Raw genomic sequence first — 18987 nt, forward strand, 5'->3', positions numbered from 1 at the left:
TCACAGCGAAGAGGGAGAGGAACAGAATGGCTAAGGCAGGGTCGGAGCAAGGAGGGAGAGGAACAGCATGGCTAAGGAAGGGTCACAGCGAGGAACAGAATGGCTAAGGTAGGGTCACAACGAGGAGGGAGATGAACTGAATGGCTAAGGTAGGGTTACAGCGAGGAGGGGAAGGAACATAATGGCCAAGGTAAGGTCACAGGGGGAGGGAGAAGAACAGAATGGCTAAGGTAGGATCACAGCAAGGAGGGAGAGGAACAGAATGGCTAAGGTAGGGTCACAGCGATCAGGGAGTGAACAGAATGGCTACGGTAGGGTCACAGCGAGGAGGGATAGGAAGAGCAGGGCTAAGGTAGGGTCACAGCGAGGAGGGAGGGGAACAGCATGGCTACCGTAGGGTCACAGCGAGGAGGGAGAGCAACAGAATTTCTAAGGTAGGGTCACAGCGAGGAGGAAGAGGAACAGAATGGCTAAGGTAGGGTCACAGTGAGGAGGTAGAGGAACAGAATGGCTAAGGTAGTGTACACAGTGAGGAGGGAGAGGAACAGAATGGCTAAGGAAGGGTCACAGCGAGGAGGGAGAGGAACCGAATGGCTAAGGCAGGGTCACAGCCATGAGGAAGAGGAACAGAATGGCTAAGGCAGGGTCACAGCAAGGAGGGAGAGGAACAGCATGGCTAAGGCAAGGTCACAGCGAGGAGGGAGAGGAACAGCATGGCTAAGGTAGGGTAACAGCAAGGAACAGAATGGCTAAGGTAGGGTTACAGCGAGGAGGGAGAGGAACAGAATGGCTAAGGTAGGGTCACAACGAGGAGGGCGAGGAACAGAATGGCTAAGGTAGGGTTACAGCGAGGAGGGAGAGAAACAGAATGGCTAAGGTAGGGTCACAGCGATCAGGGAGAGAACAGAATGGCTAAGGTAGGGTCACAGCGAGGAGGAAGAGGAACAGAATGGCTATGGTAGGGTCACAGCAAGGAGGGAGAGGAACAGAATGGCTAAGGTAGTGTACACAGTGAGGAGGGAGAGGAACAGAATGGCTAAGGTAGGGTCACAGCGAGGAGGGAGAGGAACAGAATGGCTAAGGTAGGGTCACAGCGAAGAGGGAGAGGAACAGCATGGCTAAGGCAGGGTCACAGCCATGAATAAGAGGAACAGAATGGCTAAGGCAGGGCCACAGCAAGGAGGGAGAGGAACAGCATGGCTAAGGCAGGGTCACAGCGAGGAGGGAGAGGAACAGAATGTCTAAGGTAGGGTCACAACGAGGAGGGAGATGAACTGAATGGCTAAGGTAGGGTTACAGCGAGGAGGGGAAGGAACATAATGGCCAAGGTAGGGTCACAGGGGGAGGGAGAAGAACAGAATGGCTAAGGTAGGATCACACCAAGGAGGGAGAGGAACAGAATGGCTAAGGTAGGGTCAAAGTGAGAAGGGAGAGGAACAGAATGGCTACGGTAGGGTCACAGCGATCAGGGAGTGAACAGAATGGCTACGGTAGGGTCACAGCGAGGAGGGATAGGAACAGCAGGGCTAAGGTAGGGTCACAGCGAGGAGGGAGAGGAACAGCATGGCTAAGGCAGGGTCACAGCCATGAGAAAGAGGAACAGAATGGCTAAGGCAGGGCCACAGCAAGGAGGGCGAGGAACAGCATGGCTAAGGCAGGGTCACAGCGAGGAGGGAGAGGAACAGAATGTCTAAGGTAGGGTCACAACGAGGAGGGAGATGAACTGAATGGCTAAGGTAGGGTTACAGCGAGGAGGGGAAGAAACATAATGGCCAAGGTAGGGTCACAGGGGGAGGGAGAAGAACAGAATGGCTAAGGTAGGATCACACCAAGGAGGGAGAGGAACAGAATGGCTAAGGTAGGGTCAAAGTGTGAAGGGAGAGGAACAGAATGACTACGGTAGGGTCACAGCGATCAGGGAGTGAACAGAATGGCTACGGTAGGGTCACAGCGAGGAGGGATAGGAACAGCAGGGCTAAGGTAGGGTCACAGCGAGGAGGGAGAGGAACAGCATGGCTATGGTAGGGTCACAGCGAGGAGGGAGAGCAACAGAATTTCTAAGGTAGGGTCACAGCGAGGAGGAAGAGGAACAGAATGGCTAAGGTAGGGTCACAGTGAGGAGGTAGAGGAACAGAATGGCTAAGGTAGTGTACACAGTGAGGAGGGAGAGGAACAGAATGGCTAAGGAAGGGTCACAGCGAGGAGGGAGAGGAACCGAATGGCTAAGGCAGGGTCACAGCCATGAGGAAGAGGAACAGAATGGCTAAGGCAGGGTCACAGCAAGGAGGGAGAGGAACAGCATGGCTAAGGCAGGGTCACAGCGAGGAGGGAGAGGAACAGCATGGCTAAGGTAGGGTAACAGCAAGGAACAGAATGACTAAGGTAGGGTTACAGCGAGGAGGGAGAGGAACAGAATGGCTAAGGTAGGGTGACAACGAGGAGGGCGAGGAACAGAATGGCTAAGGTAGGGTAACAGCGAGGAGGGAGAGAAACAGAATGGCTAAGGTAGGGTCTCAGCGATCAGGGAGAGAACAGAATGGCTAAGGTAGGGTCACAGCAAGGAGGGAGAGGAACAGAATGGCTAAGGTAGTGTACACAGTGAGGAGGGAGAGGAACAGAAAGGCTAAGGTAGGGTCACAGCGAGGAGGGAGAGGAACAGAATGGCTAAGGTAGGGTCACAGTGAAGAGGGAGAGGAACAGAAAGGCTAAGGTAGGGTCACAGCGAGGAGGAAGAGGAACAGAATGGCTATGGTAGGGTCACAGCAAGGAGGGAGAGGAACAGAATGGCTAAGGTAGTGTACACAGTGAGGAGGGAGAGGAACAGAAAGGCTAAGGTAGGGTCACAGCGAGGAGGGAGAGGAACAGAAAGGCTAAGGTAGGGTCACAGCGAGGAGGAAGAGGAACAGAATGGCTATGGTAGGGTCACAGCAAGGAGGGAGAGGAACAGAATGGCTAAGGTAGTGTACACAGTGAGGAGGGAGAGGAACAGAAAGGCTAAGGTAGGGTCACAGCGAGGAGGGAGAGGAACAGAATGGCTAAGGTAGGGTCACAGTGAAGAGGGAGAGGAACAGCATGGCTAAGGCAGGGTCACAGCCATGAGTAAGAGGAACAGAATGGCTAAGGCAGGGCCACAGCAAGGAGGGAGAGGAACAGCATGGCTAAGGCAGGGTCACAGCGAGGAGGGAGAGGAACAGAATGGCTAAGGTAGGGTCACAACGAGGAGGGAGAGGAACAGAATGGCTAAGGTAGGGTTACAGTGAGGAGGGGAAGGAACATAATGGCCAAGGTAGGGTCACAGGGGGAGGGAGAAGAACAGAATGGCTAAGGTAGGGTCACAGCGATCAGGGAGTGAACAGAGTGGCTAAGGTGGGGTCACAGCGAGGAGGGATAGGAACAGCATGGCTAAGGTAGGGTCACAGCGAGGAGGGAGAGTAACAGCATGGCTAAGGTAGGGTCACATCGAGGAGGGAGAGGAACAGCATGGCTAAGGCAGGGTCACAGCCATGAGGAAGAGGAACAGAATGGCTAATGCAGGGTCACAGCGAGGAGGGAGAGTAACAGCATGGCTAAGGTAGGGTCACAGCGAGGAGGGAGAGGAACAGAATGGCTAAGGTAGGGTCACAGCGAGGAGGGAGAGGAACAGCATGGCTAAGGTATGGTCACACCGAGGAAGCGAGGAACAAAATGGCTAAGGCAGGGTCAAAGCCAGAAGAGAGAGGAACAGCATGGCTAAGGCTGTGTCACAGTGAGGAGGGAGAGGAACAGCATGGCTAAGGCTGGGTCACAGCGAGGAGTGAGAGGAACAGAATGGCTAAGGTAGGGTGACAGCACGGAGGATGAGGAACAGAATGGCTAAGGTATGGTTAGAGCGAGGAGGGAGAGGAACAGAATGGCTAAGGCTGGGTCACAGCGAGGAGGGAGAGGAACAGCATGGCTAAGGTAGGGTCACAGCGAGGAGGGAGAGGAACAGCATGGCTAAGGTCGGATCACAGCGAGGAGGGAGACGAACAGAATGGCTAAGGCAGGGTCACAGCAAAGAGGGAGAGGAACACAATGGCTAAGGTAGGGTGACAGCGTGGAGGATGAGGAACAGAATGGCTAAGGCAGGGTCACAGCAAAGAGGGAGAGGAACAGAATGGCTAAGGTAGGGTACACTGCGAGGAGGGAGAGGAACAGAATGGCTAAGGTAGGGTGACAGCGCGGAGGATGAGGAACAGAATGGCTAAGGCAGGGTCACAATGAGGAGGGAGAGAAACAGCATGGCTAAGGTAGGGTCGCAGTGGGGAGGAAGAGGAACAGAATGGCTACGGTAGGGTCACAGTGAGGAGGGAGAGGAACAGAATGGCTAAGGTAGTGTACACAGTGAGGAGGGAGAGGAACCGAATGGCTAAGGCAGGGTCACAGCCATGAGGAAGAGGAACAGAATGGCTAAGGTAGGGTCACAGCGAAGAGGGAGAGGAACAGAATGGCTAAGGCAGGGTCGGAGCAAGGAGGGAGAGGAACAGCATGGCTAAGGAAGGGTCACAGCGAGGAACAGCATGGCTAAGGTAGGGTCACAGCGAAGAGGGAGAGGAACAGAATGGCTAAGGCAGGGTCGGAGCAAGGAGGGAGAGGAACAGCATGGCTAAGGAAGGGTCACAGCGAGGAACAGAATGGCTAAGGTAGGGTCACAACGAGGAGGGAGATGAACTGAATGGCTAAGGTAGGGTTACAGCGAGGAGGGGAAGGAACATAATGGCCAAGGTAAGGTCACAGGGGGAGGGAGAAGAACAGAATGGCTAAGGTAGGATCACAGCAAGGAGGGAGAGGAACAGAATGGCTAAGGTAGGGTCACAGCGATCAGGGAGTGAACAGAATGGCTACGGTAGGGTCACAGCGAGGAGGGATAGGAAGAGCAGGGCTAAGGTAGGGTCACAGCGAGGAGGGAGGGGAACAGCATGGCTACCGTAGGGTCACAGCGAGGAGGGAGAGCAACAGAATTTCTAAGGTAGGGTCACAGCGAGGAGGAAGAGGAACAGAATGGCTAAGGTAGGGTCACAGTGAGGAGGTAGAGGAACAGAATGGCTAAGGTAGTGTACACAGTGAGGAGGGAGAGGAACAGAATGGCTAAGGAAGGGTCACAGCGAGGAGGGAGAGGAACCGAATGGCTAAGGCAGGGTCACAGCCATGAGGAAGAGGAACAGAATGGCTAAGGCAGGGTCACAGCAAGGAGGGAGAGGAACAGCATGGCTAAGGCAAGGTCACAGCGAGGAGGGAGAGGAACAGCATGGCTAAGGTAGGGTAACAGCAAGGAACAGAATGGCTAAGGTAGGGTTACAGCGAGGAGGGAGAGGAACAGAATGGCTAAGGTAGGGTCACAACGAGGAGGGCGAGGAACAGAATGGCTAAGGTAGGGTTACAGCGAGGAGGGAGAGAAACAGAATGGCTAAGGTAGGGTCACAGCGATCAGGGAGAGAACAGAATGGCTAAGGTAGGGTCACAGCGAGGAGGAAGAGGAACAGAATGGCTATGGTAGGGTCACAGCAAGGAGGGAGAGGAACAGAATGGCTAAGGTAGTGTACACAGTGAGGAGGGAGAGGAACAGAATGGCTAAGGTAGGGTCACAGCGAGGAGGGAGAGGAACAGAATGGCTAAGGTAGGGTCACAGCGAAGAGGGAGAGGAACAGCATGGCTAAGGCAGGGTCACAGCCATGAATAAGAGGAACAGAATGGCTAAGGCAGGGCCACAGCAAGGAGGGAGAGGAACAGCATGGCTAAGGCAGGGTCACAGCGAGGAGGGAGAGGAACAGAATGTCTAAGGTAGGGTCACAACGAGGAGGGAGATGAACTGAATGGCTAAGGTAGGGTTACAGCGAGGAGGGGAAGGAACATAATGGCCAAGGTAGGGTCACAGGGGGAGGGAGAAGAACAGAATGGCTAAGGTAGGATCACACCAAGGAGGGAGAGGAACAGAATGGCTAAGGTAGGGTCAAAGTGAGAAGGGAGAGGAACAGAATGGCTACGGTAGGGTCACAGCGATCAGGGAGTGAACAGAATGGCTACGGTAGGGTCACAGCGAGGAGGGATAGGAACAGCAGGGCTAAGGTAGGGTCACAGCGAGGAGGGAGAGGAACAGCATGGCTAAGGCAGGGTCACAGCCATGAGAAAGAGGAACAGAATGGCTAAGGCAGGGCCACAGCAAGGAGGGCGAGGAACAGCATGGCTAAGGCAGGGTCACAGCGAGGAGGGAGAGGAACAGAATGTCTAAGGTAGGGTCACAACGAGGAGGGAGATGAACTGAATGGCTAAGGTAGGGTTACAGCGAGGAGGGGAAGGAACATAATGGCCAAGGTAGGGTCACAGGGGGAGGGAGAAGAACAGAATGGCTAAGGTAGGATCACACCAAGGAGGGAGAGGAACAGAATGGCTAAGGTAGGGTCAAAGTGTGAAGGGAGAGGAACAGAATGACTACGGTAGGGTCACAGCGATCAGGGAGTGAACAGAATGGCTACGGTAGGGTCACAGCGAGGAGGGATAGGAACAGCAGGGCTAAGGTAGGGTCACAGCGAGGAGGGAGAGGAACAGCATGGCTATGGTAGGGTCACAGCGAGGAGGGAGAGCAACAGAATTTCTAAGGTAGGGTCACAGCGAGGAGGAAGAGGAACAGAATGGCTAAGGTAGGGTCACAGTGAGGAGGTAGAGGAACAGAATGGCTAAGGTAGTGTACACAGTGAGGAGGGAGAGGAACAGAATGGCTAAGGAAGGGTCACAGCGAGGAGGGAGAGGAACCGAATGGCTAAGGCAGGGTCACAGCCATGAGGAAGAGGAACAGAATGGCTAAGGCAGGGTCACAGCAAGGAGGGAGAGGAACAGCATGGCTAAGGCAGGGTCACAGCGAGGAGGGAGAGGAACAGCATGGCTAAGGTAGGGTAACAGCAAGGAACAGAATGACTAAGGTAGGGTTACAGCGAGGAGGGAGAGGAACAGAATGGCTAAGGTAGGGTGACAACGAGGAGGGCGAGGAACAGAATGGCTAAGGTAGGGTAACAGCGAGGAGGGAGAGAAACAGAATGGCTAAGGTAGGGTCTCAGCGATCAGGGAGAGAACAGAATGGCTAAGGTAGGGTCACAGCGAGGAGGAAGAGGAACAGAATGGCTACGGTAGGGTCACAGCAAGGAGGGAGAGGAACAGAATGGCTAAGGTAGTGTACACAGTGAGGAGGGAGAGGAACAGAAAGGCTAAGGTAGGGTCACAGCGAGGAGGGAGAGGAACAGAATGGCTAAGGTAGGGTCACAGTGAAGAGGGAGAGGAACAGCATGGCTAAGGCAGGGTCACAGCCATGAGTAAGAGGAACAGAATGGCTAAGGCAGGGCCACAGCAAGGAGGGAGAGGAACAGCATGGCTAAGGCAGGGTCACAGCGAGGAGGGAGAGGAACAGAATGGCTAAGGTAGGGTCACAACGAGGAGGGAGAGGAACAGAATGGCTAAGGTAGGGTTACAGTGAGGAGGGGAAGGAACATAATGGCCAAGGTAGGGTCACAGGGGGAGGGAGAAGAACAGAATGGCTAAGGTAGGGTCACAGCGATCAGGGAGTGAACAGAGTGGCTAAGGTGGGGTCACAGCGAGGAGGGATAGGAACAGCATGGCTAAGGTAGGGTCACAGCGAGGAGGGTTAGGAACAGAATGGCTAAGGCAGGGTCACAGCGAGGAGGAAGAGGAATGGAATGGCTAAGGTAGGGTGACAGCGAGGAGGGAGAGGAACAGAATGGATCAGGTAGTGTACACAGTGAGGAGGGAGAGGAACAGAATGGGTAAGGTAGGGTCACAGCGAGGAGGGAGAGGAACCGAATGGCTAAGACAGGGTCACAGCCATGAGGAAGAGGAATAGAATGGCTAACGCAGGGTTAAAGCAAGTGGGGAGAGGAACAGCATGGCTAAGGCAGGGTCACAGCGAGGAGTGAGAGGAACAGCATGGCTAATGTAGGGTAACAGCGAGGACCAGAATGGCTAAGGTAGGGTTACAGCGAGGAGGCAGAGGAACAGAATGGCTAAGGTAGGGCCACAACGAGGAGGGAGAGGAACAGAATGACTAAGGTAGGGTTACAGCGATCAGGGAGAGAACAGAATGGCTAAGGTAGGGTCACAGTGAGGAGGAAGAGGAACAGAATGGCTAAGGTAGGGTCACAGTGAGGAGGGAGAGGAACAGAATGGCTAAGGAAGGGTCACAGCGAGGAGGGAGAGGAACCGAATGGCTAAGGCAGGGTCACAGCCATGAGGAAGAGGAACAGAATGGCTAAGGCAGGGTCACAGCAAGGAGGGAGAGGAACAGCATGGCTAAGGCAGGGTCACAGCGAGGAGGGAGAGGAACAGCATGGCTAAGGTAGGGTAACAGCAAGGAACAGAATGGCTAAGGTAGGGTTACAGCGAGGAGGGAGAGGAACAGAATGGCTAAGGTAGGGTCACAACGAGGAGGGCGAGGAACAGAATGGCTATGGTAGGGTTACAGTGAGGAGGGAGAGAAACAGAATGGCTAAGGTAGGGTCACAGCGATCAGGGAGAGAACAGAATGGCTAAGGTAGGGTCACAGCGAGGAGGAAGAGGAACAGAATGGCTACGGTAGGGTCACAGCAAGGAGGGAGAGGAACAGAATGGCTAAGGTAGTGTACACAGTGAGGACGGAGAGGACCAGAAAGGCTAAGGTAGGGTCACAGCGAGGAGGGAGAGGAACAGAATGGCTAAGGTAGGGTCACAGCGAAGAGGGAGAGGAACAGCATGGCTAAGGCAGAGTCACAGCCATGAGTAAGAGGAACAGAATGGCTAAGGCAGGGCCACAGCAAGGAGGGAGAGGAACAGCATGGCTAAGGCAGGGTCACAGCGAGGAGGGAGAGGAACAGAATGGCTAAAGTAGGGTCACAACGAGGAGGGAGAGGAACAGAATGGCTAAGGTAGGGTTACAGTGAGGAGGGGAAGGAACATAATGGCCAAGGTAGGGTCACAGGGGGAGGGAGAAGAACAGAATGGCTAAGGTAGGGTCACAGCGATCATGGAGTGAACAGAGTGGCTAAGGTGGGGTCACAGCGAGGAGGGATAGGAACAGAATGGCTAAGGTAAGGTTACAGCGAGGAGGGTTAGGAACAGAATGGCTAAGGTAGGGTCACAACGAGGAGGGAGAGGAACAGAATGGCTAAGGTAGGGTTACAGTGATCAGGGAGAGAACAGAATGGCTAAGGTAGGGTCACAGCGAGGAGCGAGAGGAACAGCATGGCTAAGGTAGGGTCACAGCGAGGAGGGAGAGGAACATCATGGCTAAGGTAGGGTCACAGCGAGGAGGGAAAGGAACAGCATGGCTAAGGTAGGGTCACAGCTAGTGGGGAGAGGAACAGAACGGCTAAGGTAGGGTCACAGCGAAGAGGGAGAGGAACAGCATGGCTAAGATAGGGTAACAGCGAGGAGGGAGACGAACAGAACGGCTAAGGTAGGGTCACTGCGAGGAGGGAGAGGAACAGAATGGCTAAGGTAGGGTCAAAGTGAGAAGGGAGAGGAACAGAATGGCTACGGTAGGGTCACAGCGATCAGGGAGTGAACAGAATGGCTACGGTAGGGTCACAGCGAGGAGGGATAGGAACAGCAGGGCTAAGGTAGGGTCACAGCGAGGAGGGAGAGGAACAGCATGGCTAAGGCAGGGTCACAGCCATGAGAAAGAGGAACAGAATGGCTAAGGCAGGGCCACAGCAAGGAGGGCGAGGAACAGCATGGCTAAGGCAGGGTCACAGCGAGGAGGGAGAGGAACAGAATGTCTAAGGTAGGGTCACAACGAGGAGGGAGATGAACTGAATGGCTAAGGTAGGGTTACAGCGAGGAGGGGAAGGAACATAATGGCCAAGGTAGGGTCACAGGGGGAGGGAGAAGAACAGAATGGCTAAGGTAGGATCACACCAAGGAGGGAGAGGAACAGAATGGCTAAGGTAGGGTCAAAGTGTGAAGGGAGAGGAACAGAATGACTACGGTAGGGTCACAGCGATCAGGGAGTGAACAGAATGGCTACGGTAGGGTCACAGCGAGGAGGGATAGGAACAGCAGGGCTAAGGTAGGGTCACAGCGAGGAGGGAGAGGAACAGCATGGCTATGGTAGGGTCACAGCGAGGAGGGAGAGCAACAGAATTTCTAAGGTAGGGTCACAGCGAGGAGGAAGAGGAACAGAATGGCTAAGGTAGGGTCACAGTGAGGAGGTAGAGGAACAGAATGGCTAAGGTAGTGTACACAGTGAGGAGGGAGAGGAACAGAATGGCTAAGGAAGGGTCACAGCGAGGAGGGAGAGGAACCGAATGGCTAAGGCAGGGTCACAGCCATGAGGAAGAGGAACAGAATGGCTAAGGCAGGGTCACAGCAAGGAGGGAGAGGAACAGCATGGCTAAGGCAGGGTCACAGCGAGGAGGGAGAGGAACAGCATGGCTAAGGTAGGGTAACAGCAAGGAACAGAATGACTAAGGTAGGGTTACAGCGAGGAGGGAGAGGAACAGAATGGCTAAGGTAGGGTGACAACGAGGAGGGCGAGGAACAGAATGGCTAAGGTAGGGTAACAGCGAGGAGGGAGAGAAACAGAATGGCTAAGGTAGGGTCTCAGCGATCAGGGAGAGAACAGAATGGCTAAGGTAGGGTCACAGCGAGGAGGAAGAGGAACAGAATGGCTACGGTAGGGTCACAGCAAGGAGGGAGAGGAACAGAATGGCTAAGGTAGTGTACACAGTGAGGAGGGAGAGGAACAGAAAGGCTAAGGTAGGGTCACAGCGAGGAGGGAGAGGAACAGAATGGCTAAGGTAGGGTCACAGTGAAGAGGGAGAGGAACAGCATGGCTAAGGCAGGGTCACAGCCATGAGTAAGAGGAACAGAATGGCTAAGGCAGGGCCACAGCAAGGAGGGAGAGGAACAGCATGGCTAAGGCAGGGTCACAGCGAGGAGGGAGAGGAACAGAATGGCTAAGGTAGGGTCACAACGAGGAGGGAGAGGAACAGAATGGCTAAGGTAGGGTTACAGTGAGGAGGGGAAGGAACATAATGGCCAAGGTAGGGTCACAGGGGGAGGGAGAAGAACAGAATGGCTAAGGTAGGGTCACAGCGATCAGGGAGTGAACAGAGTGGCTAAGGTGGGGTCACAGCGAGGAGGGATAGGAACAGCATGGCTAAGGTAGGGTCACAGCGAGGAGGGTTAGGAACAGAATGGCTAAGGCAGGGTCACAGCGAGGAGGAAGAGGAATGGAATGGCTAAGGTAGGGTGACAGCGAGGAGGGAGAGGAACAGAATGGATCAGGTAGTGTACACAGTGAGGAGGGAGAGGAACAGAATGGGTAAGGTAGGGTCACAGCGAGGAGGGAGAGGAACCGAATGGCTAAGACAGGGTCACAGCCATGAGGAAGAGGAATAGAATGGCTAACGCAGGGTTAAAGCAAGTGGGGAGAGGAACAGCATGGCTAAGGCAGGGTCACAGCGAGGAGTGAGAGGAACAGCATGGCTAATGTAGGGTAACAGCGAGGACCAGAATGGCTAAGGTAGGGTTACAGCGAGGAGGCAGAGGAACAGAATGGCTAAGGTAGGGCCACAACGAGGAGGGAGAGGAACAGAATGACTAAGGTAGGGTTACAGCGATCAGGGAGAGAACAGAATGGCTAAGGTAGGGTCACAGTGAGGAGGAAGAGGAACAGAATGGCTAAGGTAGGGTCACAGTGAGGAGGGAGAGGAACAGAATGGCTAAGGAAGGGTCACAGCGAGGAGGGAGAGGAACCGAATGGCTAAGGCAGGGTCACAGCCATGAGGAAGAGGAACAGAATGGCTAAGGCAGGGTCACAGCAAGGAGGGAGAGGAACAGCATGGCTAAGGCAGGGTCACAGCGAGGAGGGAGAGGAACAGCATGGCTAAGGTAGGGTAACAGCAAGGAACAGAATGGCTAAGGTAGGGTTACAGCGAGGAGGGAGAGGAACAGAATGGCTAAGGTAGGGTCACAACGAGGAGGGCGAGGAACAGAATGGCTATGGTAGGGTTACAGTGAGGAGGGAGAGAAACAGAATGGCTAAGGTAGGGTCACAGCGATCAGGGAGAGAACAGAATGGCTAAGGTAGGGTCACAGCGAGGAGGAAGAGGAACAGAATGGCTACGGTAGGGTCACAGCAAGGAGGGAGAGGAACAGAATGGCTAAGGTAGTGTACACAGTGAGGACGGAGAGGACCAGAAAGGCTAAGGTAGGGTCACAGCGAGGAGGGAGAGGAACAGAATGGCTAAGGTAGGGTCACAGCGAAGAGGGAGAGGAACAGCATGGCTAAGGCAGAGTCACAGCCATGAGTAAGAGGAACAGAATGGCTAAGGCAGGGCCACAGCAAGGAGGGAGAGGAACAGCATGGCTAAGGCAGGGTCACAGCGAGGAGGGAGAGGAACAGAATGGCTAAAGTAGGGTCACAACGAGGAGGGAGAGGAACAGAATGGCTAAGGTAGGGTTACAGTGAGGAGGGGAAGGAACATAATGGCCAAGGTAGGGTCACAGGGGGAGGGAGAAGAACAGAATGGCTAAGGTAGGGTCACAGCGATCATGGAGTGAACAGAGTGGCTAAGGTGGGGTCACAGCGAGGAGGGATAGGAACAGAATGGCTAAGGTAAGGTTACAGCGAGGAGGGTTAGGAACAGAATGGCTAAGGTAGGGTCACAACGAGGAGGGAGAGGAACAGAATGGCTAAGGTAGGGTTACAGTGATCAGGGAGAGAACAGAATGGCTAAGGTAGGGTCACAGCGAGGAGCGAGAGGAACAGCATGGCTAAGGTAGGGTCACAGCGAGGAGGGAGAGGAACATCATGGCTAAGGTAGGGTCACAGCGAGGAGGGAAAGGAACAGCATGGCTAAGGTAGGGTCACAGCTAGTGGGGAGAGGAACAGAACGGCTAAGGTAGGGTCACAGCGAAGAGGGAGAGGAACAGCATGGCTAAGATAGGGTAACAGCGAGGAGGGAGACGAACAGAACGGCTAAGGTAGGGTCACTGCGAGGAGGGAGAGGAACAGAATGGCTAAGGTAGGGCCACAGCAAGGAGGAAGAGGAACAGAATGGCTAAGGCAGGGTCACAGCAAGGACGGAGAGGAACAGAATGGCTAAGGCAGGGTCACGTCGAGGAGGAAGAGGAACAGAATGGCTAAGTTAGGGTTATATCGAGGAGGGAGAGGAACAGAATGGCTAAGGTAGGGTCACAGCGAGGAGGAAGAGGAACAGAATGGCTAAGGCAGGGTCACAGCAAGGAGGGAGAGGAACAGAATGGCTAAGGTAGGGTCACAGCGAGGAGGAAGAGGAACAGAATGGCTAAGGCAGGGTCACAGCAAGGAGGGAGAGGAACAGAATGGCTAATGTATTGTGACAGCATGGAGGGAGTGGAACAGAATGGCTAAGGTAGGATCACAGCGAGGAGGGAGAGGAACAGAGTGGCTAAGGTAGGGTACACAGCGAGGAGGGAGAGGAACAGAATGGCTAAGGCTGGGTCCCAGCGAGGAGGAAGAGGAACAGGATGGCTAAGGTAGGGTCACAGCAACTAGGGAGAGGAACAGAATGGCTAAGGTAGGGTCACAGTGAGTAGGGATCGTAAACCAGTGCTATATGTTCCCCTGGGCCAACCCGTGGCTGGTGCATATTGCATCCATCACCTCATCCTGTTTCTGCCTTGGACTGAGAACATAGGCCCCGTGCCACACCATATCCTTCAGGGCAATCAATAAAGGAGAGAATTAGAGGAAAAGATAACAGGCCATCTTTCCACTCCCCTCCCTCCATGCAACAGGCTGTCCTAAGTGATGAGCAAGGAACTGCTTGGCATGTGTGCATGCAATGCCATGGACTAGTGACCGCCGTTACAGGTGACTTACAAAGGTAACATTAACATAGAGGGGCAAGTCCACTGACGAGAGCCACAGCTACAGTGTTTTAAGGATTTTCGACCAACCATGATAAATGGCAGGTGCACACCTGGACTGCTTAGTAACATACATCTCATCATTTCTTTTACATACACATGAATGTTCCAGGCAGCATGCCTAACTTCGCTGCTAAGCGGCGGGCATGCCTGAACGTGCCCATCCGTAGAGCCTCATTTTAGCTTGCAATGTAAGAATCAGAATAATAATTAATGTATGCGGTATTGAGGTTTGACATGGAGCCAGCATTTTATACAGCTCCAAATGTTGTTTTTCACCCGTCTGCTTCGAGGTCACGTTGAAAATGTTGTTTTTGTTATTGGATTTTGTTTTTTTGTGTCTTGTTTGTGATCACCCAGGTAAGCCTGCTCAGGGAATGTTTGGCATTCTTAGACCAATAGGAGCGGCGGTGTGTAGGTGGCATGCTTGATCTGGCTGTGTACAATGCCCAGTGAATGCATGCAGTGTGCCTGTCGATACGCGTGGGATGCACAGCGCCGCCAGGCCCATCCCCTGCGTGGCGAGGCATGGTGAGGAGGCCCTTTAGGGCACCTGATGTCCCCTACCTCTCCCGAGTTCCCCGCTTGCCACGAGGGTCAGTGCGGGCCTCTGTGAAAGCCTTGGGAAAGGCAAGCGACGGGGGACATGTGCAGCACATGCAAGTCACGCATTCTTCCCTCTGCACTTGAATGGGCAGCTGCAGACCTGTCTCTAGAGGCGGTGTAGGCGACTTCTGGTGCCAACTTGACGCTGCTGTAGTTCCTTGTGCTCCTGTGTGGAGGTCATCACCCAGCTCATACATGGGCAGCGGCGGGTGGGCACTGACGATAGTAAAGCATATTCAGAGCTGATTTCATCTAAACTTGCAGCATTTTCTCAGCTCACCCCATGACTTCAGCCTTGCCGCGCGCCTACACCGTTTTCATGCTGCATTTATTTTAAGGTTACAGCCCTTCGATTTAGCGCTCCCTATCTCCCGACGTGCGTCATATGAGCTCAGTAAATAGCGTTTCAGGCTTCGCAATATCCTATTCCCCGCGCAGCCATGTTTCACTTCAGAGCAGGTGACAGTAAGTGGCCGGCGCACACATTAAGCGTATATTACAAGACTGGCGGCCATAGCAGCTTGAGCGCTTCGCTTCGGCTGCTCAAGGTTCCTCAGGGGAAAAGGGACCCCTATTCCTAGTGTCACGATATTATTAAACACATCAGTAAATACATTCACCTGGCTTGGGGTGAAGGACAAACGCCTGAGAGATTGGCTAAAGTGTCGCGTGCCCGCCATAGTGTCCAGAAACACTGGCCCACAGGCCCTTCCCAGCTTTTCCACAAGACTGTTCAGTAGCCTGGGTACAGTGTCTTCCCTGAACTGGTGAACTGAACCTGCTCACCCTGCCACCCTCCTGCACTGCTTCCTGGCCACCCTTTGCGCTGGGTACTCTATCTGTTACCCATACAGCCCCCCCACTCCTCTTCTGCACTTATTAGATACACTCTATCTGACAAACCTTGCACTTTGCCTTCACAGGCTGCACTACCATTGTTTTTGATCACCTTTTTATTTATTTATTTGTTTCCTTATTTATCTTTTCTCTCCTATGCTCCGCACTCAATTTCCGCCCTCCCATGCACTTTCCCCCCCTTTTCCCTTCCCCATGCACTTGTGCGTTCTCAATGTCACTGGGCCTAGTAAGATCGTTGTTTTTGTATTCTCCCTGGTTCCCCTCACTTTGCCTGGTCGCGCTCTGAAACACCTGTGTACGAGCACGATATAAATAAAATATTATATCATATATATATCATATCATCACACAATCAATCTTTTGAAATCACTCGCCGCATCACAGAAGATGCAATCTAGGTTACACAGTTCAGCAGGGTTCCTCAGTGCAGCCCCCTTGCCCCACCTGGGTACAAACACTAAAGTAGTCACAAAGCGACAAAGCAACAAATGCAGGCCAACTATTCAGGCCCCTCAGTCCCTTTGTGGAACATCCATTAACGGCCTCAGAAAAGCAGAAATCCTCCACTCACGGTTGACGGTCTTGGTGCTGTCGCTCTGAACACTGTCGTTTGACTGGTTGCTTGAGACAGACGAGACGCTGGAGGTCCGGACGAAGCTGTAGGATGGCAATTTGGCAGTGGGCAGTCGGGAGTAACCGGGCGGGCGGAGTCCTGAAGAGCAAGGTTTTGGGTGACTGGCTTTGACAGCATTGTGAATACTCGCTTTCTTCAGATCCACTGCAGAAAACAAAGGAGAGAAACATGAGCGGACAACACGCTGCAGGTGTGTATCTTTACCCGCATGCGCAAAGGCTCCCAAAGACTCTTACACAATTCCCCAAGAGGATCACGCTACACAGAGAAAGAACACACATACATGTTAATCTAGGTTCCCATTCACTTAAAAAAATCCCTGATGCAGACCGATGACTAGTGAATGCTCCTAATCTAATCAGGGTTATTAGGTTTTAAATGTATTATTTATTTATAGAGTGCACCTATCCCAAAGGTATGTGGGCGCATTCTAGAGATAGTTAGTTGCAGTAGGGAGAGACTTTGCATTACATTCTTGAAATATAGATTAGTTACAGATGAGTGAAACATTACAGTGCAGTGGGGGTACAAAGAGATGCATATTATGATGGGCATCACATGGCAGTGCAATTTCCTTAGTAGGCAGAGGAGGGAGCATGTTTTACGGCTCCTGTACAAAGAGCCAGGTTTTCAGATTTTATCTAAATGTCCAGTAAGACGGTTCCACTCTTAAGGTCAAGGGGATGGAGTTCCAGAGTTTCGGAGCTTGTACTGGGAAACTGTTACTGCCTGCTTTTTGTAGTTTGAATCTGGTATATTAAGGAGGTGAGCATGTGTGGACCGGATAGGTTTGTTATTTTGGTGTTTTGTAAATTTGTTAGTTAGATATTTTGCAGCTACATTCGAGAGGCTGTTATATAAAGTAGGGGACACACAGGCATCTTGTGGTACTCCACAAAAGACTGGGGCAGGCTCGGCAGATGCCGTAAGGACAGATACCCTCATTGTTCCGTTGGATAGAAAGGATTGTATCCATTGAGAGGCTTTAGTAGAGAAGTGAGCGGCCGAGGTCAGATGTTTGCACAGAACTTTGTGGTTGACCAGGTCAAAGGCAGCTGATAAATCTAATAGAAGGAGTGCTAAATTGCCTTTAACTTTGGTTTCATCCATTTGGATTTAGATCTATAAGGGCTGATTCAGTTCCATGGCCTGGTCTGAAGCCTGATTGACGTAGACCGAGAAGATTGTTAGATTCTAAGTGATTTGGTATTTGCAGGTAGGCAGCCCTGGCAAGAATTTTAATTAGGAAAGGTGCGGTTGTAAGGGGCCGATAATTTGTAGGGATTTTAGGGTCCAATGTCGTTTTTCTAGTAGGGGGAGGACCCAAGCATCTTTAAGGTTAGTAGGGACATTGATTGTTTCGAAAGGAGCATTTATTAAGGAGGTGATGAAGGGACAGCATCTTTGATAACTATGGCTGGACATATGTCACCTTGACATCTGGATGGTTTAAGACTGGAGATTATTTGTTTTACTTTTGTTACAGGGACAGAGGTGAACTCAAATGGGATGATCTGTTTCAGAGGGACGTCGGTTGGCTTAGAAAATTGAGTGTTAGGTGGCAAGCTCAGTTTTTTTTTTTTCAATTTTTGTTTGTAGAAGTTTAATTTTGTCCAGCAGAGCTTTTTGGATATTAGTGTACCAAGTTACATCTTTAGTGCAAAATTCTTGTGGTTTCTTGGGCGATTCTAATTCATGAAGGATGGCAAACAGTTCCTTAGTGCCAGAGTTAGCATTCAGGATTCTTTCGTTATATGTAGTACTTTTAGTTGGTAGGATGGCAATTTTGTAGTTGTTAGAGGCAATAGAGAATTTCTCTTTGTTCAGGTCAGTAGTTTTTATTTCCAGTACACTTCTGCTACCATTTTAGCATTGCACAGGGTTTTGAGATTGGTTAATGATTTAGTATATCACGTGTTTAGATGTGCTAGCAGTTTAGCTTTGAGCAAACTTAGTGGAGCTATTTCGTCTATGGCTTGTAGAAAGGTATCATTATAGAGATCGACCATAGAGGATAGGTCCAGGCTATCCGAGTTGGTGTGATTAGTAATCGGGTGCCGTAGAGGCAGTAGTCTCTCAGTTGTAATGTTGCGTTTGTTTCTAGTGGCTACTGAGGGAGCTTGAGTGTAGCCAGTGTCTAGGAGAGGGATATCCTGGATGGTGAAGGCGATGACATGATGGTCCGACCAAGCACAAGGCGTGTTAGAGAGAATCTTAGTGTCACAGTTAAGGTCTGCCAGCCAGTCCAGGGTTATACTTTTGCTGTGAGTGGGGTTAGTGATACGGTGTGAGAAGCCAAGTTCAGATAAAGTGTTGGCTAGGGCTTTGGTGTTGTCTTTGGTGAGGCATAGGTTTAAGTCTACCAGCATCATAATTTGGGAGCCTGGTTTGGTGTTCCGCGTGAGGGGGTATGCAATATCATCCTAAAAAGAGGATATAGGTCCTGGAGGTCTATAGATGAGGTGGATATTTAAGGTGCGAGAGGGAGTGAGGGGTAGTTTGATGGATAGTAGTCCTCCTGAGGGGAACAGTTGGTTCTGGATTTCTCTCAGACCAAGCAGATTTTTTGCAATGAAGGCTACTCCTCCACCCTTTGCAGTTTCTCTGTGAGTTCTAAGGATAGTATAGTTATCAGGGATGACCAATAAGAGGGCTGGACTTGCAGCAGCATGGAGCCATGTTTCAGTGATCGCTAGGAAGTCCAAGCTATTAATAAGGAGAAGGCCAGCGATGTCTAGCGCATGTGCTAAAACTGATCTAGCATTAATGAGAGCACCCTTAATTAATGGTGTATTCGAGTTAGGTTTGGCTAAAACCATGGATGTGTCGAAGACAATAGGTGGGTTTGTTGGTAAACTTTCCCCAGTGGCCATGGGTCTACTGGAGTCTTTTAAGTTGAAGGGCAAGTCCTTGAAAATATTGTTCGGCGTGGTCTTGCTGCAAGCTTTGAGAGTGTTATGGTAGGCCATATTGGC

The 18987-nt window shown here is 52.0% G+C and overlaps 1 protein-coding gene across 1 annotated transcript in view; it reads right to left on the reverse strand.

The window, feature by feature from the left end:
• The window catches only part of MTUS2 (microtubule associated scaffold protein 2), a 1571269-nt gene that overhangs the window by 1231164 nt on the left and 321118 nt on the right, over window positions 1-18987 (reverse strand). The window contains exon 3 of the mRNA XM_069639493.1: window positions 15950-16156. Within this exon, the coding sequence (XP_069495594.1) occupies window positions 15950-16156 (207 nt within the window). The remainder of the gene's footprint in view (window positions 1-15949; window positions 16157-18987) is intronic.

The sequence above is a fragment of the Ambystoma mexicanum genome, chromosome 7q, assembly GCF_040938575.1.
Source record: "Ambystoma mexicanum isolate Mex_15411 chromosome 7q, UKY_AmexF1_1, whole genome shotgun sequence".
Taxonomy (NCBI): Eukaryota; Metazoa; Chordata; class Amphibia; order Caudata; family Ambystomatidae; genus Ambystoma; species Ambystoma mexicanum.